Genomic DNA, 26,557 nt, shown 5'->3' on the forward strand with positions numbered 1-26,557 from the left:
TTTTTTTTTTTTTTTTTTTTACCAAAAATATGTAGCAGAAAACAAAATGATTTTTACATTTTTTTTTTGAGAATTTCATGTAAAAAATGTGAAAAATATTGTTATTTTTTCATAATTGTCGCTCTTTTTTTTGTTTATAGCGCAAAAAATAAAAATCGCACAGGTGATCAAATACCACCAAAAGAAAGCTCTGTGGGAAAAAAGGACATCAATTTAGTTTGGGTACAGCGTCGCACGACCGCGCAATTGTCAAAGTCACGCAGTGCCAAATCGCAAAATAGGGCCTAGTCTTTGAGCAGCAAAATCCTCCGGTCTAAAAGTGGTTAAAGTGGTTTACGAGGGGCCGAATTTTGTGGAGCCGGTCATATACAGGGTCACCCCCGAGGACGATCAAGTTCATTGTCACTGAAGTGCATGAACCGCAAGATTTGCTCGTATCTAGTCCTGGCCATAGCAGCATGAGAACATGGGCAATATGGTGAATTGGGTCAGTGAACCAATATGACTGCAACTCACTCCTTTTAGTAATGCCAATGTGGAGGGATAGGCCAAAAAAGGTTTTAAATTCGGAAATAGTGATATGTTTCCATGCAAATTCTCTGGCAAGGGTCAAATTTGGATTTGTGGGGATTAATTGATTGGCATATAAATTGCTTTGGTCCACAAAAGATCTTCTGTGGAAAAACAGCTCAAAAAACCAAGGGCATTAAAATTGGCTGTTTCCACTTGAATTCTGGGTTGGTCAGTCAAAAGGGCAAGTACGGCCGCTGCAGAAGTGGTGGGCTCCCAATCAGGATGTTCAAGCACATCAGGAAGGACACTATGGGCTCTATGGGCCTGTCTTCAAATTCTTGGTGGCTGCGGGACACTACTTGTGCTAGCCACCGCACGAGCTTGAACTGCACTTATGGGACTCGCCACATCACTAAGTGTTAATGCAGTACTGGTTTGACTATGACCAGGATGTACTAGGCTGCTGGTGCTTGCCAGCTCACCAGAAGGTTGAGTAGCACTAGTAATTACACTCTGCTGCATATGAGAACCATACGGTCGTTGCACCTCAGCAACAGAAGTACGGGTCGGGTATGCCTGACCTTAGCTTTGACCACTACTCTGTCTTCAAAGCTGTCAGGGTGCCGCTGCTCTCTACAGGTTTGAATACTGAGCCTGATTCTGACAGTGAGGCTTCCCCATCGCTCTCATCTGTCATGCTCCGTATCGTGTAGGCCTCTTCACTAGTGTACCTCTGTTTGGACATTTTGACCAATAAATTTATAGGTACCTAGTGTGACTCACAAGTAAAAAAACACCTGTGGTTGTCAAGGACTGTTTAAACCACTACCAAAAAATGTAACTGCTAGTGCTAGCAGAGATCAGGCCTGACTCTGCTAAAGCTGCAGTTTAGTGTTCTGTGTATTAGTAGTGACAGTAATCTGCTGATTCTGTACTTCTTGGGGGAGTTGGGGCTAAACGCAGGTGCTGGCCGATGTCGGGGCTGATCCTGCTAACACTGCGTTTTGGGAACACTATACTAAACTTTTTGGGACCACTTTTTTGTGGTTGTGATCAGATCAAAGATATTGATCTGTTCATACACTATACTAGTAATGGAGGTGTTTAGTGTGTGTGTGTGTGTGTGTCACTGGCAATCAAATTGTTAAATGCATTACTAAATAAGTGGCAGGCAATCCGACGCTGTCCTGAATTGATGCTAACAGTGGTGGCTGGTGCTCAAAATTTTTGGGGGGGGCGCAAACCGAAAAATTTAATAGGCATTGGTTTGCAGTAAAAAAATTGCGTGACTTTGAGGTCACAAAAGTGTGAAAGGAGCCTTCAGTAATCAAGGTATAGTGTGCCCCCTTCAATGCAGAGTGACCAGTGACTAGTGTGCCCCCATCAATGCAGAGTGACCAGTTTGCCCCCTTCAATGCAGAGTGACCAGTGACCAGCGTGCCCCCTTTAATGCAGAGTGACCAGCCTGCCCCCTTTAATGCAGAGTGACCAGCCTGCCCCCTTTAATGCAGAGTGACCAGCCTGCCCCCTTTAATGCAGAGTGACCAGCCTGCCCCCTTTAATGCAGAGTGACCAGCCTGCCCCCTTTAATGCAGAGTGACCAGCCTGCCCCCTTTAATGCAGAGTGACCAGCCTGCCCCCTTTAATGCAGAGTGACCAGCCTGCCCCCTTTAATGCAGAGTGACCAGCCTGCCCCCTTTAATGCAGAGTGACCAGCCTGCCCCCTTTAATGCAGAGTGACCAGCCTGCCCCCTTTAGTGCAGAGTGACCAGCCTGCCCCCTTTAGTGCAGAGTGACCAGCCTGCCCCCTTTAGTGCAGAGTGGCCAGCGTGCCCCCTTCAGTGCAGAGAGACCAGCGTGCCCCCTTCAGTGCAGAGAGACCAGCGTGCCCCCTTCAGTGCAGAGAGACCAGCGTGCCCCCTTCAGTGCAGAGAGACCAGCGTGCCCCCTTCAGTGCAGAGAGACCAGCGTGCCCCCTTCAACGCAGAGAGACCAGCGTGCCCCCTTCAACGCAGAGAGACCAGCGTGCCCCCTTCAATGCAGAGAGACCAGCGTGCCCCCTTTAACGCAGAGAGACCAGCGTGCCCCCTTTAACGCAGAGAGACCAGCGTGCCCCCTTTAACGCAGAGAGACCAGCGTGCCCCCTTTAACGCAGAGTGACCAGCGTGCCCCCTTTAACGCAGAGAGACCAGCGTGCCCCCTTTAACGCAGAGAGACCAGCGTGCCCCCTTTAACGCAGAGAGACCAGCGTGCCCCCTTTAACGCAGAGAGACCAGCGTGCCCCCTTTAACGCAGAGAGACCAGCGTGCCCCCTTTAACGCAGAGAGACCAGCGTGCCCCCTTTAACGCAGAGAGACCAGCGTGCCCCCTTTAACGCAGAGAGACCAGCGTGCCCCCTTTAACGCAGAGAGACCAGCGTGCCCCCTTTAACGCAGAGAGACCAGCGTGCCCCCTTTAACGCAGAGAGACCAGCGTGCCCCCTTTAACGCAGAGAGACCAGCGTGCCCCCTTTAACGCAGAGAGACCAGCGTGCCCCCTTTAACGCAGAGAGACCAGCGTGCCCCCTTTAACGCAGAGAGACCAGCGTGCCCCCTTTAACGCAGAGAGACCAGCGTGCCCCCTTTAACGCAGAGAGACCAGCGTGCCCCCTTTAACGCAGAGAGACCAGCGTGCCCCCTTTAACGCAGAGAGACCAGCGTGCCCCCTTTAACGCAGAGAGACCAGCGTGCCCCCTTTAACGCAGAGAGACCAGCGTGCCCCCTTTAACGCAGAGAGACCAGCGTGCCCCCTTCAATGCAGAGAGACCAGCGTGCCCCCTTCAATGCAGAGTGACGAGTGCACCCACCTGATTTGCAGCAGCAGCTTCTCCTCAGTCCCTACGAATATCCCTGCGTCTCCTCGAGTCTTCCCGCCTCGTCCTCCCACCTCGTCCTCCCGCCTCCTCCTCCTTGGCCAATGGCATGGGTTCGCCTTTCGGCCAATCAGAAAACTGGTCTCGGACCCGCTTCCTGATTGGCCAGGAGGAGGATCCGTGTGACTATATCGAATTTTCGCCCGGACCCACCCTTTTCTGAAGCCTATTAGAGCCTCTGGCTCTTCATCAGGTGCTTCAGAAAAAATAAACCCATTGAACTCGGTGCCCCGCATGTAGATTAAGGGGCCGGACGCATGGATGGGGGGGGGGTGCCACTGGATGCTAACGAACATTAATGTTAACTGATGTCACCTGTGACACTAATACAGTGATCAGAAAAAAGATCTGTACACTATGACACTGTGACAGGGCAATGAAGGGGTTAACTGGGGGTGATCAGGGGGTTACATTTCTATTAGGTTTAGGGTACCCACCATATATCACCTATCTGGGACTACCATTAACTGCCTCTCACACTAACGGAAGTCAGAAGTGACACTAATACAGTGGTCAGTAAATGTACCTGTATACTGTATATAGTGTGCCCTGTGACACGGAGTGAAGAGGTTAATTGGTGGGTGATCAGGAGGTTAAATGTGTGCCTATGTGTACTGGTGTCATTGTAGTGCTTCTGTACTCACAGTAAATGTTCTCTCTTCTCACGTTGGAACTGAAAAGGGCTCTCTGGAAGAGAAAGGCCCTCCTAAGTCCCTGCATGGGGTGAAGGGGGTACTTAGTGCACTGGGTGATGTCACCTGACACACAAAGGGCCCCCTTCAATGATTGGCCAAATGTGCGTCGTGGCGTGATGACGCGAAATGCCTCTCCACCCTATTAGGAGACAGGTCGGCGCCTGCGTGTCATCCAGCCGAGGAACCCAAATATAGGCGCTATTCGTTGCTGTACAACAAACGCGTATATTTTAGTATTCAGCTGGAAACCACGAGCTATCAGAGTACTAAAAAGGGTCAACCTGCAGGTAAAATATTTAAACCCTCACCTCCCTAAACCAGCTGGGCATTAGTCAACTACTTAGGTGATTGTCCAAATATATTTTCATTAACTAAACATTATATGTATTATATTTAAATCCCTAGATTTGAGCCCCTTTTTTACGACTAAGGAATAGAGACCTTTATACTTACCTTTACCTCTATTCACACTACACCCTATTGATCAAACTTTTTAACTCATTAGTCCATATATGGCTGATTCTTGGTATAGATACAATTACCTGGCTGATTGCAATGGAGGTGGCTTACCCACCTTCTGGGTCCTTGTGATAAAACTCTGCTCCTCTGGGATTGGTGATATGTTACTAATTTTGATTGCTAATTGTATAGATCTGTATTCTAGAAAGTATCAGTACCCTATGCCACACCTCCGAAGTACTCGACAACTTTATGTCCGAAACATGTTAGGCGGTTAGATATTGATGTACAGTAACATACCTGGGACAAGTCCAGGCAATGGTATTAGTGTTACTATTGTCCCCACGATATCCAGGGTACTTTAGACTATTTTTATCTAATATTGTCCTCAGGAACCTATTGTTTGTATTTTGCTTTTTTATATTTTTCTTACAATGGTAAACCAATAAAATTATCTTTTTTATATACCGGTCTGTTTGTTGAGTCCAAGAGGAGTATTTTTAGCAGTGTTATCTGCACACAATTGAACTCTGTGGGAAAATGCGTTGCATACCAACATTTCTGACTCCCAATGAGAAAGCTCATGCGTTCTTGCAGATGGGTGCTCTATTAGCACTCGTCTACAAGAGTCTTGCTACAAATTATTAACACAATGGTACGCAATGCCTTTAAGCTAAAGAGATGGTTTCCACGGACTTCTGACCAATGCTGGCAGTGTCACAAAGCAGTGGGAGATATGATACATATCTGGTGGGACTTTGGTCTAATCGCCCCCTTCTGGAGCAGGATACAAGAACAGGCAAATTAAACTGACCCCTGCGTGCTGCATACTACGCATCTCTGATTATCCCTTGGGTAGGTACAATTGTACGTTGACTAAACTTCTCTTGAATGCAGCCAAATCCTTGATCCCGACAATCAGAGAATGGCTGCGTTTGATTCATGACCTAGAACAGGGATCCTCAAACTACGGCCCTGTTGCTGAACTACACATCCCATGAGGCATTGTAAGACTCTGACATTCACAGACATGACTAGGCATGATGGCAATTGTAGTTCCTGAACAACTGGAGGGCCACAGTTTGAAGACCCCTGATCTAGAGGAATCCTTGGCGATCACCAAAGACTTGACCAAAAAATTCCACAAAACATGGAATGCATGGCATATTTTTAAATATTCAGAGGATTACGATAGATTAACCACAGGTTGATAATCTTTGAGAAATCCCTCCTTGGTTCTTTCTATCTCACTTTACCGAGATACCCTGGATATGTTACTGTACACCTTACTGAACCTTGACTACGGTGATTTGTTATTATTTATTTTCCAGTTTCCTTATACCTGTAACTTTCTATCTACGTTTGTTATCCTAGAAGGCTGGAGTGAACTCCTTTTTCCAGAATGTTCTCTCAACTAGTCTGCTTACAAAGCTTATTCTTATTCCAAATCATTAGTACCTTATAATGGTCAACAAATACCTGTTATACATCCAGTTGACATTTCAATACAATGATTAACGTGATTGTCTTTGATGATCTTCACACCACCTTCAATGTTCACCATACTGTTAGAGTCCATTCAGACTAGCGCGACTTGTCAGGCGACTTGGTCGCCTGACAAGTCGCGGTCGCTCGCTCGCCATTGAGTAGTACAGGACCCGTTCTAATAGGAGTGACACAAGTCGCTCTGACTTAGAAAAAGGGTCCTGTACTACTTTGGGGCGACCTGGAGGCGACTTGCATTGACTTTAATTATATGAAGTCCGTGCAAGTCGCGCCGAAGTCGCGGTGCACAGCTTCACAGGTCGCCCCACAAAGTCGTGTCGCGCCAGTCTGAATGGGCTGTCACCCTTCTTTCTTTTTATTTTTGCATTTTGTTTATGTTGTCCTCACATTTCGTGTATATTGATGCTGAAATGAGTATGTTGTTTTATGTAAAAGATATAGCTCAATAAAAATCTTATTGTTCAAAAAAAATAAAATAAAATGTTTCTTTTCCCAGGTTAATGACATACAAAGCCCTTCTACTCTGAATCATCATGTGCATCTTCAGGAGAGACCTGTCAAGCAGACAATCACCAGGTATCAGATCAAAAGCAGGAATATGAAACCTTTTTACTACCTAAACATAGTTTCTAATAGTAATGTGACAATTGGGTTATCCTATCTTTTTTTTTTTTTAATCAGAATTTTTTTAAATTTAAAAGTAGGTAAAACATGGAACATACATTTTCAGAGCAATAACATAGTACAAAAGGGCACAAATGAAGCAGGTATGCCTATTGTTAGTCCATAGTAGTGTACACAAACCAGAATATAAAAATAGGATTTAATTGACACTGAACATTGGTTTTGAGACAGCAAGGGAAGTGACATCCTCTAACCTAAAGAGAAGTTCCAGTCTCTCTATTAAAGTAACAAAAATGTCATACTTACCTTCTCTGTGCGGTTGGTTTTGCACAGAGCAGCCCAGATCCTTCTCTTCTTGGGTCCCTAGCTGAAGCTCCTGGCCCCTCCCTCCCGTTGTGTGCCCCCACAGCAGGCAGCATGCTATGGAGGCACCCATGCCGAGCTGCAGCTCCATATATCTATTCACACATGGAGCTGCCATTCGGCCCCGCCCCCTCTCTCTCCTGATTGGCTAATTGTGTTTGGCAGAAGCAGGTGCCAATGGCGCAGCTGCTGTGTCCCAGCCAATCAGTGGAGAGAGTCCCGGGTGGCTGAAGCACTCATGGATATTGCTGGATAGAGAGGGGGCTCAGGTAAGTATTGGGGGGGGACTGAGGGGGGCTGCTTCACACATAAGGCTTTTTATCTTATTGCATAGAATGTATTATGATAAAAAAAAAAACATTCTGCCTTTACAACACCTTTAAGTCAGCAGCTACAAATACCATAGTTGCTGACTTTTAATATAAGGACACTTACCTGTCCATGGAGCCAGTGCTGTCCTTACCAGAGCCATTTCTTCAATGGGCTTTTATGTCCCGGGCCAGCATCTTAACTAAGGGAAACCAGAAGTAAATTGCTGCAGCTTAAAATCCACTTTAGCACTACACATATGCGAGCTGCTCTGCACTTTGTGCCAATTGCAAAAGAGGGGGTGTGGCAAACAAACAGAACTTCCCATTTTGAGTGAAGTTGCACTTTAACCCCTGGTGGGCTCGGCTGAAATATATATAACCACATGATTGCTCTGAGTATGCTTTAGTCATGGAGGATCCTATCCATCGCCAGATCAATCGGCTTGGGTTATCCAACCATGGGCCCCAGAGCTCTTCAAATTTATGTGGGCAACCCCTGCGTTGATAGTTCTGTTTATCCAATCTAAGAGCATCAACCATGCATTACTGCCATTCCTTGTGGGTATGGAGATCTGCTGTCTTCCAGGGCCGTAGGATAACCCTGAGCGCCTGCAACAACGCCCTTGCTATTGCTTCCCTTGCACATGTGGGTAGTTGGAGGGTTTTAAGTATACCAGATATGCAACGTTTAGGATCTAGTTTGGATCAGGGCTAAATTTTTCTATAACTAAGATGAAATAAAATATCAAATCATCTCCTGTAATAGAAACTACATTTCCGACAGCGCAAAGAAATCACTCTATAATGTATATGTTGAGGGGAGGATAACATTAGGTTGATGGAACAGCTGGTCAACTAAGATTTAAGGCTACAAACTATTTTCTCCATTTAAAACTGATTCTCCTCCTGTCTAAATACATTTTCAGCATTCAAAATCCCTGCACTCACTGAGAATAATCAAACATTAAAAAAGCCCCTCCGAAAAAAACATGTTTAGTCAGGGGTGTTCTAGCTTCTTCACACTGGCTGTATGTGTATATGCACCCGGCACAGTTACTGGCAGGTAACGGAAAGCTACCGATGTCTACTCTTGCGTTCAGGAGCTTTCCAATCAGGTGATGGCTGTGACAGTGTCAGGGTGCCAGGAAACGAGACCACATGAAGATGCAAGTAAAATAAAGCAGTTTATTAGGGCAACCACAATAAACACATAGCAAGAGTTAGGAGTGAAATCGGGAACAGCCCCGGGTTCAAGTCCAGAAGCGGGTAGTCATCCAAGCCGGGATCCAGTCTAGAAGCAGGTAGTCATCCAAGCCGGGTCGAGTTTATAAGAGACAGCAGTGTACACATGTCCAAGATGGCTGCCAACAGGAAGGCAAGTTAAGACCTTGACAGTACCCTCCCCTCAACGGCCCCTCCTCCATGGAGCAAAAAACGGTTTCTGAGGAAAGCGAGTGTGGAAAGTGCAGAGAAGGGCGGGAGCATGAACATCAGTGGAGGGAATCCAGGTGCGCTCCTCAGGACCATAACCTTTCCAGTGCACCAGGTATTGAACCTGAGCTCGGAACAGACCAGAATCCAAGATGCTGCTAACCTCAATCTCCTCATGATTGCCCTCAGGAATGGGACGAGGGTGAGGAAGTGAAGAAGTAATAGCGATTGCAAACCAGTGGCTTCAAAATTGACACGTAAAAGACATTGGAGATGGGCATGCCAGGAGGAAGATCAAGGGCATAGGGTTCCTCTTACGGAGGATGCGAAAAGGCCCAACAAAACGGGGTGCTAGTTTAGGAGTGGGTACCCGAAGGTTGAGATTACGGTTCGACAACCACACCCTCTCCCCGACCTGGTACAAAGGAGCAGATAAACATCTCCGGTCTGCCTGGAGCTTCTGATGCTGTGCAGAGACCCGTAAAGACTCTTGAAACCGCACCCAAGAGGAATGGTGGGCATAAAGATGATCCTCTACAGCCAGGATGTCCTGTGGTGAGAATGACTCTGGCAACACAACGGGTTGGAACGCATAAATCGCCATGAATGAAGACATTCCGGAATGCCCAGGGCATTCTGCCCAGGGTAGCAGATCAACCCAATTGTCCTGATAGTCAGAGATATAGCAGAGGAGAAATTGTTCCAGAGCTTGGTTGGAACGCTCAGTGGCACCATTGGACTGCAGATGGTAGGCCGAGGAGAAAGAGTTGAATATCCAACTGGGAGCAAAAGGCTCACCTGAACCTGGAAACGAACTGGCTCCCACGGTCCGAAACCATCTCAGTGTAAATGGAAAACCTCCCTGGCAAACACTGAGGCAAGCTCCTGAGCAGTAGGCAGCGGCTTAAATCGAACACAGTGGCACATTTTGGAGAACTGGTCAAGCACCATGAGGATAACCATGTAATCTAGAGACGCGGGAAGTTCCCCAAAAAAATCCCAATAAAATGGCCAAAAGAACTGATAGGAAATAGCCCAGGACAACTGGTTCTTACCAGGATGACCGGCAGCCTTGGAATTGTGTGTACCACAACAGTCTGATATGCAACCCCTTGGGTAAAAAACATTTGCCAGTAGGTATCTCTGTGGGAACATCAGGTTGGGTAGCTAAGATCTGTTCCTCAAGAGGATAGGTTAAGTTGGTGCGGATGGCAGCCAGGATTTGATCCGAAGGTATGACCGGTGTCTGCACAGAGTCCTCCCTGGTCAACTCAGAATACTGGCGAGACAAGGCATCAGCTTTAAAATTCTTAGAGCCAGGCAAATAGGAGAACACATAGTTAAAATGAGACAAAAATAAGGCCCATCAGGCCTGACGGGGTGTGGGCCTCTTGGTCTTCAGAGACAGGATAATGGCCAAGAGCTCTCTGTCTCCAATCTCGTAATTGCATTCACCTGGAGACAACTTTTTGAAGTAGAACCCACAAGGAAGTAAAGGTCCATCAGGAGTCCGACGCTGAGACATTAGGGCGCCTACTCCCATCTCGGACGCATTCACCTCTAGGATAAAAGGCAAACCAGGATTGTGATGACACAGATGGGAGCTGAAAGCGAAAGCAGACTTGAGGGCCTTGAAAGCTTGGATGGCAGCAGGCGTCCAATTGTGGTGATCGCTGCCCTTCTTAGTCAGATCTGAGAGGTTTGGCCAAGGAGGAAAAGTTCCTGATAAATTTCCGATAGCAGTTGGCAAACCCAAGGAGACGCTGAATGGAATCAAGACCACTAGGGCGAGGCCATTGTAGAACAGCCAAAACCTTCTGAGGGCTCATTGAGAACCCTTCAGCAGAAATGATGTTGCCCAAGAAGGCAACCTGAGACAAGCTTACAGAAAGGGTCATTCTCATGCAACCGATGCAGCACTCGTCTGACATCCAGGTAGTGTGATTCAGTGGAGTCAGAGTAAATCAAAATGTCATCCAAATAGACTACCACTGCAACATATCACGAAAAACATAATTGATTAACTCCTGGAAGACAGCGGGCGCATTGCACAAGCCGAAGGGCATCACTATATATTTGTAATGACCGGTTCTGGTATTAAACGCGGTCTTCCACTCATCGCCCTCCTTGATCCTTAAGAGGTTATATGCGGCCCTTAGGTCAAGCTTGGTAAAGGCCGATGCTCCCTTGAGGCAGTCAAAGAATTGACTAATCAATAGAATTGGGTATGCATTCTTGACTGTGATGCGATTGAGGCCCCTATAATCAATGTAAGGTCTGAACTCACCCCCCTTCTTCTTTACAAAGAAAATAACAGACTTTGCTAATATGCCCACGGGCAAGCGCATCAGCCATGCACTCATCCATGGCCTTATTCACCACAACCGAGAGAGGATAAACCATGCCACGAGGGGTAATGGCACCAGGTTGCAAGTCGATGGCACAATCGTACAGACGATGAGGAGGAAGAGTACCAGCACGCACCTTATCAAATACATCTTGATACTCATGATATTTAGTAGGCAACATTGAATCCGAGGAGGTACAAAGTACCTTAACAGGCCCATGGATACAAACAGCGCCACATTGTGGAGTCCAAGAGTGGATCTCGACCGACTGCCAATCAAAGGTCGAATTGTGCTTCTAAAACCAAGGGTACCCCAAAACAGAGATAGTGTGGGGGCGATATAACCTGGAAACAGGTTGACTCCCTGTGAACAGCCCCTATTGTCATGTCAACCAGAACAGTCTCGTGGGTAACCTGTGTTGGCTGCAGGGGTCTGCCATCAATCGACTCGACTAGTGGAGGCTTAGGGGATTCTGGTCATTCTAGTGGCCCCGGATTGTCCTCTTTGGTCTTGGTACGCCGACCTGGTGCGGCTGGTCGCCGACATCCCTTGAAGACTTCCTCTCAGGGAGGATCTACTGTCCCAAGGGCCAATCTTCCATCCTGCTTTACAGTCGGTGGCTTGATGGCTTGGCTGTTAAAAGCCCGGTGCTGAGGGATTGAGGTTTGCTGGGGTTGGTGATTACGACACTACTGAAGGCTAGGAAGTCTACCTCTGGGAATATCTGCTATCGTACGTGGAAAGCGTACATTTTGTGGTGAAAGTCACTTGGAGTTCACCCTGGTTTTTTTTTTTTAATTGGCTTGGACTTTGGCTTTCTTTAACGAGTTGTTGAGGAAAAAAACTGGCCTTGAGTACCCTCAAGGGCCAGGAGTTGGCCTTGGCGGTCTTCTTTCAGCAACCCCTGGCCACGCACTCCCTGGTGCGTACCTTTTTATTAAAGGGGTTTGACATCTGACACCACCGGTGCAGTCTCCTCTACTGCCTTGGGATCTGAACTTGGTGCTTTCAGTTTTCTGTAAGCCTCTCTTTGAGAATCCTCGAGAGATTCCTCTGCTTCCGCTGTGTGAGAAGGTGGCCATCACTTATGCTCGCAGAGTGTCGAAGCTGGCGGTGTTATCTTGTCGTACCCGCTATAGTGGTTTGCAAAGATAAGGTTGTTCTTCGGCTCTTTGATTTGCATTTGAATGAAGACATTGTGTTGGCTTCCCTGTGTCCCAGGCCTAAACATCCTAAGGAGTTTGAATGGAAAAAAAAAGGTGCGCTGTTAGTGAGTGTAGTTAAAGCCGCTACCTATATTCAGTGCCTGAATGTGTATAAATGTGTTGAAAAAGAAGGTGCGCTATAACATATATCAAATAAAGTAAACAATATCAACATAGGGATATATGGGTGGGAATGTGCAAAAAGGTCCAATATTCCTATTAAAAGTCCATGCTTGAACAAACAAATGGTGCTCGACAACTAAAGGAAATCTTCAACTTAGGTGCAATGCTGCCCACCACCAGGTGAAATTCCTCCTTACCAGACGGAATAATAAGGTGTGCACGAAAAAACAAACGATCACTGCAAACGTGGATAAACACTCTCCTCGTGAGCCACCTAGAATGGTCTCTTACCAGATTGAATGAGAAAAAGCGCAGAATGACGGATTCAATGATCCCTTTCCACTTCCTGTGTGTGTGAATCACACTAGGGTGCCTCTTCAATCAATCCCTGGAAAGCACTCTAGTTCAGAGAATTTCAACAATGTTCCTCTACCTGCAGACCTGGATCCGGGAGGCGGTGACCATGGGCCAATGTCCTCCAGGAGCGGGGTGCAAAAATAAAGGTCGCAATAGTGTGATATCCTCTTAACGGTTTATTCAGAGCAAAGAATAACACTTACAGTTATGCAGATGGAATACAGCTTGTTTGGGCGTGAATCAGAATTTCTTTTGGAGCTGGGCTCGGATCCGGCTGCAGCGCGGGCTCCGAGCGGTGGTTCGTGACGGTAACGCCTCCTCTCTGACGCGTTTCTTCCTATTGGACGTCTACCAAGATAGACGTCCAATAGGTAGACGTCCAATAGGAAGAAACGCGTCAGAGGAGGAGCCCAGCTCCAAAAGAAATTCTGATTCACGCCCAAACAAGCTGTATTCCATCTGCATAACTGTAAGTGTTATTCTTTGCTCTGAATAAACCGTTAAGAGGATATCACACTATTGCGACCTTTATTTTTGCACCCCGCTCCTGGAGGACATTGGCCCATGGTCACCGCCTCCCGGATCCAGGTCTGCAGGTAGAGGAACATTGTTGAAATTCTCGGAACTAGAGTGCTTTCCAGGGATTGATTGAAGAGGCACCCTAGTGTGATTCACACACACAGGAAGTGGAAAGGGATCATTGAATCCGTCATTCTGCGCTTTTTCTCATTCAATCTGGTAAGAGACCATTCTAGGTGGCTCACGAGGAGAGTGTTTATCAACGTTTGCAGTGATCGTTTGTTTTTTCGTGCACACCTTATTATTCCGTCTGGTAAGGAGGAATTTCACCTGGTGGTGGGCAGCATTGCACCTAAGTTGAAGATTTCCTTTAGTTGTCGAGCACCATTTGTTTGTTCAAGCATGGACTTTTAATAGGAATATTGGACCTTTTTGCACATTCCCACCCATATATCCCTATGTTGATATTGTTTACTTTATTTGATATATGTTATAGCGCATCCTAAGGAGTTTGCTTTGCATGCCTTGGATGTGGTTCAGGTGATTTGAGTGTATTTGGCAGCCATAAGTCTTTTCAGAGGTCAGACTCACTTATTGTGATGACGGACAGGCCAAAAAAAAGGGCTGTCCGCTTCTTCTGTGACCATTTACAGATGGGTCAAGTTTCTCAATTTCCCTGTAACGGCACACCCTACTCGGGCGCTTAGTGCTTTTTGGGTATTTTGTCATGAGGTGTCAGTGGCACAGGTTTGCAAGGCGGCCACTTGATTGTCCGTGCAAACTTTCACAGAATTCTACAAGGTGGATGTGTTGGCATCTGCAGATGTTTCGTTCGGCCACAAAGTTTTTCTGGCTGCTGTTTAGAGGGTCTGTTCTCTTTTTGGGGGGTGTATTGTTCAGGTTGAGCTCCTGTTTAGCTTGTTGGCTATTATTTTTAGCCTTGAAATTTTTTGTTGTCCCACCCTCATGTTTGCCACTGCTTGGGGACATCCCTATGGTTTTGAATAAATGACAAGCTGTGTCTGTCAATGAACGAAAGAGAAAATGGGATTTTTGACTTCCCGTAAAAGAGAAATTGATTTTGTGGTAAGTCAAAAATCATATTTTTATCAAAGCATAATTGTATAGAAATGATGAACAAGACCGCAAATATATTTTTTAAAAACCTTATTGTCACATACAATTTGTTTTATATTATTCATAGATGGTAAATGAAAAATAAAACTATTGATCAAAGCATGTATAAACTTATAAAAAATAAGTGTGTGTGTGTGTATATATATATATATACCGTATTTTCCAGGGTATAAGACGACTGGGCGTATGACGACCCCCCTATTTTTCATTTACCAGTAATACTTATACTTAGGTTACCTTGGAGATATTATACTCGGCGTATAAGACGACCCCCCATTTTTGGGGGATTTTTTTTGAGGTTCAAAAATAGTCTTATACGCCCAATGATTCTATTGGGGAGCTAGTATCGAAGCTTCCCCATCAGGCATTGCTCACTGTCAAGGACACTGATTGCTAGGAGCCTGTTGACTGTGAAGCCAATTGCCTCAACAATTGTGAAGGGGATAGCGGAGTCATACATGCCTTTTGGTTACACATTCTAAATAGGCATGCAATCTCTCTGTATGTCATCTTAAAGATGGCCTTAATTTAACTATAGTTTTGGTATTTTTGAACTGGAGGTCATGGTTTTTTAATTTGTTGCAGTAACAGCGATAGGTTAAATGTCCATAAAGCTCATGAAAGAAAACACAAAAATAACTGCAAAATGAATTCATAAATTTGTGTTTGACCACACTGCAAATGTAAAAAAAAAATGTAAAAGCGAACTAAATATTTGTCATGTATTGTGCATCTCAAAAAGTTAGAATATCTTTAAAAAGTTAATTTCAGTAATTATATTGAAAAAGTGAAACTCCTATATTATATAGATTCATTTCACACACAGTGATATATTGTAAGCATTTATTTATTTTAATTTTGAGGAATTCTGGCTTACAGCTAATGAAAACCCAAAATTTAGTGTCTAAGAAAATTAGAATATTGTGTGTCACACTCTAATCAGCTAATTAACTCAAAACCTTTAAAGATTTTTCTGAGCCTTTAAGTAGACTGTCTGATTCATGGCGAAGACTGCTGACTTGACAGTTGTCCAGAAGACAGTCATTGACACCCTCCACAAGGAGGTATGTCCCAAAATGTCATTTCTAAAGAAGCTGACTGTTCAGAGTGCTGTATCCAAGCATATTAATGGAATGCTGAGTGGAAGGAAAGAGTGTGGTACAAAAAGGTGCGCAAGGCAAAGGCCATTCATGAATTAGGGGGAGATTCACAAGGAGTGGACTACGGTTGGTGTCAGTGCTTCAAGAGCCACACACATACACACGCATACAGGACATGGGCTACAACTGTTGCATTCCTTGTGTCAAACCACTCCTGAACCAGACACAACATCAGAAGCGTCTTACCTGGTCTAAAGAAAAAAAAAAAAAAGGACTGGACTGTTGCTCAGTGGTCCAAAGTCCTCTTTTCAGATGAAAGTAAATTTTACATTTCATTTGAAAATCAAAGTCCCAGAGTCTGGAGGAAGGGTGGAGAGGCACAGAATCCAAGTTGAATGAGGTCCAGTATAAAGTTTCCACAGTCAGTGATGATTTGGGAAGCCAAGTCATCTTATGGTGTTGGTCCACTGTGTTTTATCAAGTCCAAAGTCAGCACAGCCTCTACCAGGAAATTCTACAGCACTTCATGCTCCCCTCTGCTGAACAGCTTTATGAAGATGCTGATTTCATTTTACAGCAGGACTTGGCTGCCCACACTGCCAAAAATACCATTACCTGGTTTAAAGATCATGGTATCACTGTGCTTGATTGGCCAGCAAACTCGCCTGACCTACACCCCATAACGAATCTGTGGGGTATTGTCAAGAGGAAGATGAGAGACACCAGACCCAACAATGCAGACAAGCTGAAGGCCGCTATCAAAGCAACCTGGGCTTCCATAACACCTCAACATTGCCTCAGGCTGATCGCCTCCATGCCATGCCGCATTGATGCAGTAATTCATGCAAAATTAGACCCAACCAAGTATTGACTACATAATATACTGTACATGGACATACTTTTCAGAAAGCCAACATTTCCGTATTAAAAATCCTTTTGTATATTGATCTTATGTAATATTCTAATTTTCTGAGATACTGAATTTAGGGTTTTCACTAGCTGTAAGCCATATTCATCACAATTAATAGAAAGAAATGCTTGAAATATTTCATTTTTTGAATTGGATTATTGAAATAAATTAGCTTTTTGATGATATTCAAATTTTTTGAGATGCACCTGTATAAAGTGAAAAAATCTTTAGTGTCAAACTAATAGATAATCAACGGGCACATACACATCTTTACAAAATAATATAATACCTAAAACCTAAATAAAAGAAATAGTAAAAAAACGTCCGTGCAAGGTTCATCCAATGAATAATGCAAAAAGTTAAAAAATTCCACTTAGTGAAAGTTGCCACACATTCACTGAAATCTTTTCAAAAATAAATAATAATGCACTGTAAATCTTCCACCAATGTGATGAGGCCAGACAGAAATGGCCCACATTCTCATAAGCAGGCTCCAACGCTTTGTTAGTTGTTCAATCACCACTTGGTTGGACGTTTAACCACTCTGCTGGTACCCATAGATCTCATCACCCCATATGTTATGCCGGAAAAAAAGAGATAAAGGGACCTCCAATAGTACATTATTTCCAACAAACACTAATTTTATTAAAATAACATTCCACTCACGTTTAAAACTATTGTTATAAGCATTTAAAATGTAAAGGCAGTTCATTACAGCAATCTCACCACCTCCATGGTACTTGATTGCTGCTATGGTCTCGCCTCTCATCCAGCCAGATGTTTTCACGCCACTCTAGGTCACTGCGTAGCCACGCCCTTGTGAGTGTTTACTCTTAAACAAAACTCTGGGATAGGCAAAAAATCCCCCATTAGTACACCCCCCTACACAAAACACTAAACAGTTAATACATTGAAGAGAAAAGTCAGAGTTTTCAGGACGTCCGCTCTCTAATTCAAAAGATTACAGCCTCTGCTCTGCCAAGGAGGAGGTGTACAGCAGGGATTGCATCATATCCTTTCCTCTCTCTCTCAGAAGGAAAGGGAACTACACTACCGTTCAAAAGTCACCCAGACAATTTCATGTTTTCCATGAAAACTCACACTGTTATTCATCAAATGAGTTGCAAAATGAATAAAAAATAGTCACGTCACATCAAATGAGTTGCAAAATGAATAAAAAATAGTCACGACATTGACGAAGTTAGAAATAATGATTTTTATTTGAAATAATAATTTTGTCCTTTTAAACTTTGCTTTCATCAAATAATTCTCCATTTGCAGCAGTTACAGCCTTGCAGACCTTTGGCATTCTAACTGTCAATTTGTTGAGGTAATCTGAAGAAATTTCACCCTGCGCTTCCTGAAGCACCTCCCATAAGTTGGATTGGCTTGATAGGCACTTCTTATGTACCATACGGTCATGCTGCTCCTACAACAGCTCAATAGGGTGGAGATCTGTTGACTGCGCTGGCCACTCAATTACAGACAAAATACCAGCTGACTGCTTCTTCCCTAAATAGTTCTTGCATAGTTTGGAGGTGTGCTTTGGGTCATTGTCCTGTTGTAGAAGGAAATTGGCTCCAATCAAGTGCTGTCCACAGGGTATGGCGTTGCATAATGGAGTGATAGCCTTCCTTATTCAAAATCCCTTTTACCTTGTACAAATCTCCCACTTTACCAGCACCAAAGCAGCCCCAGACCATCGCATTACCTCCACCATGCTTGACAGATGGTGTCAGGCACTCCTCCAGCATTTGTTCACTTGTTCTGCGTCTCACAAATGTTCTTCTGTGTGATCCAAAGTTACATACATAGTTACCATAATCGATTAGTTGGCCGATTATTGTTTTGATTAATCGATTAGTCAGAAATTAACCTTAAAGTGTGGTATAATTTAGTTAATATATAAAGTTAAAAAAAAAAGGCAATGTATTCTTAAATATCTCTATGCAGTGGTAAGTATAAATAACCAACTATATGGTTAGTATGCAAAATCTCTAATCAACTCTGAGAATAACAGACAAAAGAGATATATACGGTATATACTATTAGAGGTTAAATCTGGTAAATATTATGAGACTCAAATTTTTTTATTTATGGAAAAAACAAAAATAAAAGTCTGTTTTGCCAATTTGTCAGACAGAACTGTATTCTATTATGTATGACAGACTCCCTGGTCATAGGCAGGTGGCTTGAAAAAAGCTACCTGTGCCTGCTGTCACTTAAGCTGGCTATACAAAAACAATGTCTTCCGTCAAAAATAATTTCATTTTTAGCATGTTTGTTCAATTATCTTTTTAACCATTTTGGATAAGGTTCAAGATGCACAAATACAATAGACAGGTAGATATGTTGTATACATACATTGTACATTTGAGGAACAGGATAAACAAAATAAACAAGATAGACAACACTATTGCTGTTCACCACTGGGAACCCTAGAGGTATGTTTAGAGATGACCTCTGTGACGTAAAGCCTGTCACCCCTGTTGGGAACATACTGTGAGCGGGCTTATAAGAAGTTTGATTGGGAAACCCGGTATTGACCCCTCTGAGGGTCCTAAGGGATGAGTAGATTAATATCTCAAAAAGTAATGATGCTGTATAATAACTGAAATCAAATTGTAACTAAAATTAATAAAAAGTCAGTTCTTCTTTGTTATATCAAAATATGAAGTGAGCAACTCCTATTGGTACCCCATGATGGGAGTACGCTGGTAAAAATAGTTTTCACTATACTGAAGTTGCATCTATTTGGAATACATATTTCTATCTCTTAGTTGACGCCAGAAGCCTGTTTGGATGTTAACCATAAGTTTCAGTGTTTATGGAAGGTATGTGCTCTCCCTTTCTATGCAGGCATTTATTCCATTGTACATTGTGTATTGGCTCTGGCTATGACTTCTTTAACGTTTGGGGGAATTTTTGATCGCCATTTTTGTGCTATGGAGATGCGGGCTGCATACAAAATATGTGACCACTTTTCTCAATAAGAAAGGGAAAGAATCTATACCCAAACTCAATAGCACCAATTCTGGAGAGACTGTACATGGAATGCCAGTAATCTTTAATGAGGGAGAGCACATCCTTCCAAAAAGGCCGCAATACTACACAGTGCTACAGTATTTGTAGAAGATTACCGAAACTTTCGCAATCTCTCCTGCGCATAGGGGATATATTTGGGTCCATTTTATGTAGACGCATTGGTGTCATATACCACCTATGCAGAATTTTTTGGGCATTATCCCAATGGTCCACAAATGCTGTGGATTTGCTGTTCTTTTTATTCGCGATGAGCCATTGTGGTAAAGGAAAAAACCGCTGTAGCTCAGTTTCCCATTTGACCGTAACTGGTAGTTTGTATAGAGTGGTAGTTACAAAATTTAGCATAGGAATATGCCTTTAATTTTAGTTGTGGTCTTGTTCATTAAGAAGTCCCATAATGGAAGGGGCACTTCTATGGGAAGAGCAAGGTTTTTTAAATTATAGTGAATAATTGGTTGTATTCTAAACTTGTCAAGAGCACTCAGATTAATCACGTCATTTAAAGAGAAGTGGATGCCTTTCTGTTTCCATTGGTGGGATGAGAAGTCCTGAATTAAATAGTCACAGGTTGCTAATGGTGTATATAGTCGGGTGGGGGGGGGGGCTAATAGGGTTGTGATCTATACCAGATGCTATTAGTAAGGCAGTAATGTTATGTCCTGGTGTTACTACTTGTTCAAAGTTCGACCAGAGGTAGTCCTCTTGGCGTGAGAACAAATAATGCAGTGGCTCTAACAATAATGCTTGGTAATAGGCTTGGGCATTTAGGAGTCCATTTTCTCCCAGATGTGGATGTTTGTACAGACTCGCTAGAGCTATCCTGGGTTTTTTTCCCTGCCCATATAAATTTTCTTACATTTACTGCAAATTTTGAAAATTATTTTTGAGGAATGGTTCTAGGAAGTGTTCTAAAGAAGTAAAGCAGTTTAGGAAATACTTGCATCTGGTAAGCTGCAATATGTCCTACCCATGTTAGATAATTTTTTTTTTTAATTTGTTAAAGAGTTATTCTTCTATCCGGGACAATAGTGGAGGGAAATTGGTTCTATATATATCCCTAATGCGCTCTGCTAATGGCTCTATAGCGAGGGAAATAATTATTGGTGATAAGGAACATCCCTGACGTGTTCCGTTTGGCAGACGGAATGGGTCAGATAGCATTCCCGAGGTGTAAACTCTGGCAGTAGAATTGGAATAGAGTGACATTATCGCTGAGTGGATAATCCGAATGTAGAAAGGGTTTTGGACAAATAACCCCCAGTGCACACGATCAAAGGCCTTTTCTGTGTCTAAAGCCAAGACAACACTGGGTTTATGAGTAAGTTCTGCAAATTTTAGTAGGTTTATCATTTTTCTAGTTCCATTAGGGGCCTGTTTTACCTTTACAAATCCCACTTGATCCAGACCTACAAGAAACGGTGTGATTTCCATCAGTCTATTGGCCAAAACTTTGGCAAATATCTTCAGGTCTGAGTTCAAAAGGGAGATGGGTCTGAAGTTTTGGGGGAGGGAAAGATCTTTACCAGGTTTCGGTATTATTGCTTGAAGCGTTTCGTTAGGGAAAGTACCTAATTTTGCGGCAGCATTGTAAACTTCTGTAAGTTTTGGGGCGAGGAGAGTGATGAAAGCCTGATAGTACTTGGCTGAAAAGCCGTCTGCACCAGGGGACTTATGCCTTGATCACTGCTATGACTTCATCAGAGGATATTGAGCAATTCAGTGGTCAAAGTGCTTCCATGTCTAAGGAGGGATGGTTAATCTTTTAAAGAAATGTGTTAATCTCAGTGTATGTGGGTTGGTGCGTGGTTGGGTCCTGATTAGGATTGTAAAGCGATTCCTCAAAGTCTTTAAAGACGTTAGCTATGTCTCTGGGGTTTCGAAAAGTACAATCAATTTGATGGTGTTTAATCATTGCTAGATTAGATCGAGTGTGTCGCTTTTTAAGTTGTGAAGCCAGTAGTTTCCCTGCTCTGTTGCTCTTAGAGTACCAGGAAAGCTTAAGGCGCTTGAAGTATATATCCTAGTCATTCCTTAGTGCCTGACGCCATTCCTCCTGGCAGGCGTTAAGGTATTGTAGGAGTGTATCATCAGTAGCCTTTGCTAATTTATGTTTATTCTGCAGAACAGCAATGCGTTTATGTAGATGTGAAATATATTGTGCTTTTTTCCTCTTTTCTCTGGCTATTTGTATCAAGGCTCCCCTAGAGAAAGCCTTGTGGGCACACCAAGCCATAGTAAGGGAGCATTCCTCACTGGTATTGTACTTAAAAAAAATGTCACGCTTTTGCTGAAGTTCATCTTTAATGTGGGGGTTGGACTGGAGGTAAGTATTATTGCACCATAGTGGTGCCTGATGTGTTTTGCGCGTATCCACAATATCAATTCTAATGGGACCATGGTCTGACCATGTAATATTATGGATATCCGCTTTGGCCACCTTTTTGGAGTACAAATTTGTCAGTAAGAAAAAAGTATATTCTGGAATAACTTTTATGTACAGATGAACAGTGAGTGTAGTCCTTCTTAATTGAGGCACTGCCATGGGTCATAGGTCTTCTGTGAGATAGTAAGGTCCTAGGGTGAGTTGTCGCCTCCTCCCCACTGAGGAGTCCACTTAGTCATTTAAGACCACATTAAAATCACCACATACAACCTCTCTGTATTTGTTTTGCAGTTTTCAAAGTTTTGCTGATGAACTTTAAGGGCTTCTTATTGGAAGCATTTAAATTCACCAAAGTATAAAGGATGTTATTTCAGCTACCAATATTAAAAACCGACCATGTTCATCAGTATACTTGTTCAGTAGTGTAAAGGTAATAGAGTTCTTAATAGCTATAAAAAACACCATTACGTTTACTGGAGTCGTTTGCCGTGAAAATATGTGAGAAGTTATGATGTGAGCACTTCGGGGGTTTTAGGCAGGAAAAGTGTGTCTCTTGTATGCATAATATATGACATTTCTGGTCTTAGGCTAATTTCTACAGTGTCCTGCACTTAAAAGGGGGCTATTTAGGCCTCTGACATGGGGAGATCAGTTTAATACACATTCCTTTTGAAAGGTATTGATATGTGGTAGTATCAAGTAGGTACACTAAAAAGGATTTTAGTTTCAATACTCTTGTATCATCTGGATAGCGTTTTGTAAGAACTGACATACAAGTCCAAAAGAAGAAAAGAAAGAAAAGAAAAAACTTCAAAGAAACTTGCAAGTAGTAACTTGTAACTGTCAAAAACTGGATGGATACGGGAAAGTTCCACAAACAAAAATGGTGGAAAATATTCTCAGTTCAGGCGAACATCGGGTGCAATTGGTATTAACTGAAGGGAATCTGTTGACCATTGATGCCCTGAGAGGTGATAAACCATTAAAGGCACATAGAGGTGAGTCTCTATTGTAGTAAGTGGAGGTGATTATCAAGAATTTTAGGCAATTTTGTTGTGGTGGTTTCTGGATTGACCTCTAGATTTTCTCAGAAGCTCCATACCCCTTTCTTGGGAAGAGATAGAGTGGGACTCATTATTCATTTCCACTAATAGTTTGGCCTGGAAATCCCCACTTATAGAGGATTTTGTGATTGCTCAGCATTTTTGTAATAGGCACTAGGTTGATCCTGGCAGCCATTGTGGCTTGTGAAAGATCAGCAATAAAAACAATGCCTGCATAGGGATCAGGAAGTGTATGATTTTGTCTGGAGAATCGCATTATTGATCCTTTATGTGATAGAAGTGGATCCATGCAATAACATCCTTGGGGATCCTTTCAGGCAGGTGGGACGGTTTGGGCAATCTGAGCTCTATCAATGATGACATCTGCAGGATTAAGGGAAGGGAGAGCTTTAAGCATGAGCTGTTGGAGGAAGGGGCATAGATCAGCTGGTTTTACGGTTTCAGGGATCCCCCTAAATTTGATGTTTCTGCACTACCTAGCCTCCAGGTCTGCCATTTTAAGTCTTAGTAATTTAAGCTCATCTTCCACATCAAAGTGGGCATCCACAAGCTCATTATGCGCTAATGTGACTTCCCCATCTAGTTTTCCACATAATCCGCTCAGCTCCCTAGGTCTGCTATTTCTTTTTTTTGTGGAGCGCATAAAACTAGCTATATCCTGCTGTATAGCTCCTCTGAGTGTTAGTAGCTTGTCCTTCTTGGTGATGTCTCTCATAAGTTGTCCTGAGGTCAGGGCCGGTGCAAGGATTTATGTCTACTTAGGCGAAGGTGAATTTTAGCACCACATCCTATCCTGGCATCCTATGCAGAGCAGACACAGAGACAGCTGCTTTGCACTGTGGGCAGCTGGGTGTAAACTGACTTCATTGTCCATTTACACCCAACTGCCCTCCAATCTGATCAGACGGAGGGGAATAGCTTCCCTTTCATTTGCTTTTAGCAGATCAGAATAAATTGGAGGTAAATAGGTGTAAATAAACACAACTCTGTTTACATCCACTGCTACATTGAGGAGAAAGGAGGGTCCAATTGGTTCTTCCTGAAAAATGGACAGGTGGACCTGATCGTGTAAAAGGGTCCTAATGGTTTAATGATCATATAACGGGGAGTCAGCAGTTGTACTGCATTCAATTATATTGAGGTGATACGGATGTATAGTGTAGGATCAGCATTCCTAGGCAGGGATAGATGGTGTATGTCGTTCCTCCTGTCCCCTGATGTCTCCCTGTTTAATCCTCTCCCTCTCCTGCTTTCCTCCTATGCTGTGTGTGCCTGGGAAGCTGCCCAGTTAAGAGCTCTTCAGCGGGAAAACTTTCAGTTTCAGGTGTGAGAAAGAGAGGGCGTGACAGAGGGAGAGTAGGGGGGAGGGTCAGAGAGAAAGAGAGAGAGGGGTGACAGAGAAAGAGAGTGAGGGGTGACAGAGAAAGAGAGGGGGGAGTGAGAGATAGAAAGAGGGGATCAAAGAGAGGGAGGGTGATAGAGAGAGGGGGTGAGAGAGAGAGAGAGAGAGAGCGGGGGTGAGAGAGAGGAGGGTGAGAGAGAGAGGGAGAGGGGGGGGGTCAGAGAGAGGAAGGAGGTGAGGGAGAGGGAGGGTTATGAGGGAGAGAGAGAGGGGGTGCGAGAGGGGGGGTGCGAGAGGGGGGGTGACAAAGAGAGAGGGAGGGTGAGAGAAAGGGAGAGAGAGGGAAGGTTAGAAAGAGAGAGGGGGGGTGAAAGGGAGGAGAGGGGTGAGGGCGAGGGAGGGGTGAGAGGGAGGGATGAGAGGGAGAGCGGGATGGGGGTGTGACAGAGAGAGAGGGAGGGGGTTGACAGAGAGAGGGAGAGGGGAGGGGTGACAGAGAGAGGGAGGGAGAGAGAGAGAGGGCCAGAGAGAGGGGGGTGACAGAGGTGGGGGGGTCAGGGAGAGAGGGTCAGAGAGGGAGAGTGGGGGTGAAAGAGAGAGGGGGTGACAGAGAAAGATAGAGAGGGGGGTGAGAGATAGAGGTGGGGGGGTCAGAGAGAGAGAGCGTCAGAGAGAAGGGGGTGGCAGAAAGAGAGAGAAATGGGGGTGAGAGAGAGGGGGTGTCAGAGGGAGGGAGAGAGAGGGGGGGGTCAGGGAGAGAGGGTCAGAGAGAGGGGGGGGTGAAAGAGAGAGGGGGGGTGAGAGCTAGAGAGGGGGATCAGAGAGAGAGGGGGGGCCAGAGAGAAGGGGGTGGGAGAGAGGGGGGGGGTGAAAGAGAGAGGGGGGGGTGAGAGCTAGAGAGGGGGATCAGAGAGAGAGGGGGGGCCAGAGAGAAGGGGGTGGGAGAGAGAGGGGGGTGACAGAGAGAAAAGGAAGGTTGACTGAGGGGGGGACAGAGAGAGAGGGGGGGTTACCGAGAGATAGAGAGAGAGGGGGGGTCAGAGAGAGAGAGGGGGTGACAGAGAGAGAGAGGGAGTTGGAGAGAGAGGGAGTGAGAGAGAGGGGGTGACAGAGAGAGAGGGGGAGACGGTCAGAGTGAGGGGGGGGGGTCAGAGAAAGAGAGAGGCGGGGAATAGAGAGTGAGGGGAGCGAGAGGGAGAACCTTAGCCCTTTTTGCAGTTCATCTTGTGCCTCCATGTCTCATTCCATGTCTGCCGGGAGGTGTGTGTGATGGCCAGTACAGTACCTTGCTCTGCTCCTCCTCCAGCGGATCTATGTGGCTGCCTACTCGTTCCGCACATCTTTATTCTCCAGTCAGCCTGTCCTTCTGAGCCTGGGAGCGGAGGTTGAAGGAGTCCAGAGAGTTCCAGGCTGTGGCAGGCGCCGAGGATGCTGTGCCCCCTGTTGCACGTATCTTCAGAGGTCTTCTCCCTCCTGCGCTATTGGTGCGTGCCCTCTATGCTCTCCTTCCCTGCAGCCTCCTTTTCCTGGACCACACGCTCGCACTGTGGAGCTGGTAGCTGGAGACAGCTGATGTCATCCTGCTTGCACCTCGCCGCCTTTACTGTCCCGCTCCTCCCAACTGCTGTCACTGGACCGGGCCCCTCCGTGACCAGGCCTATTGGCCTCGGGCCCTTGTTCAAAGCCCTGTAGCTTCATGAGCCCCTACAAAAATCCAAACCCTGGCGAAGGGGTATTTTACCGCCCCCCACCCACCGGACGCCCTAAGGCGGCTGCCTGTTCTGCCTTATGGTGGCGCCGGCCCTGCCTGAGGTGGGGAAGGCATCTAGCTGCTGGCTGTAAGCAGGGGCCTCCTCCATTTCATCCCCCTCTAAGGCAGTGTCATCAGGGTTGTCATCTGGAGAGTTAAATCTCCTTTTTTGTTTAATAGGGCTGCTGGAGGCTGAGGATGGATGTGGATTGCCTGTACCAGGCGACTCACCAGTTCCAGTGCAGGGAGACCTGCGGAATCGGTCTACTGCAGATACAGGAGCATGTCTCCCAGTGCCAGCACCATCTTGGATTGGTCTGCCCAACAGGGCCGATCCTAGGGTCACAGGCACCTGGGTGCAGAAATTTTTCTGGTGCCCCCACATGGGCGTGGTCATCTTACTAACTCCTCCCCTTTACAAATGTTTCTATGGCAATGGCTCAAACACAGAGATGCTACCC

The 26,557-nt window shown here is 44.9% G+C and overlaps 1 protein-coding gene across 1 annotated transcript in view; it reads left to right on the forward strand.

Moving 5' to 3' along the window:
• PIK3C2B (phosphatidylinositol-4-phosphate 3-kinase catalytic subunit type 2 beta) overlaps positions 1-26,557 on the forward strand; it is an 858,553-nt gene that overhangs the window by 257,116 nt on the left and 574,880 nt on the right. Inside the window, exon 7 of the mRNA XM_082244643.1 lies at positions 6,581-6,660. Within this exon, the coding sequence (XP_082100769.1) occupies positions 6,581-6,660 (80 nt within the window). The remainder of the gene's footprint in view (positions 1-6,580; positions 6,661-26,557) is intronic.

This window comes from Pelophylax lessonae, assembly GCF_965119305.1.
Source record: "Pelophylax lessonae genome assembly, chromosome: 2".
Taxonomy (NCBI): domain Eukaryota; kingdom Metazoa; phylum Chordata; class Amphibia; order Anura; family Ranidae; genus Pelophylax; species Pelophylax lessonae.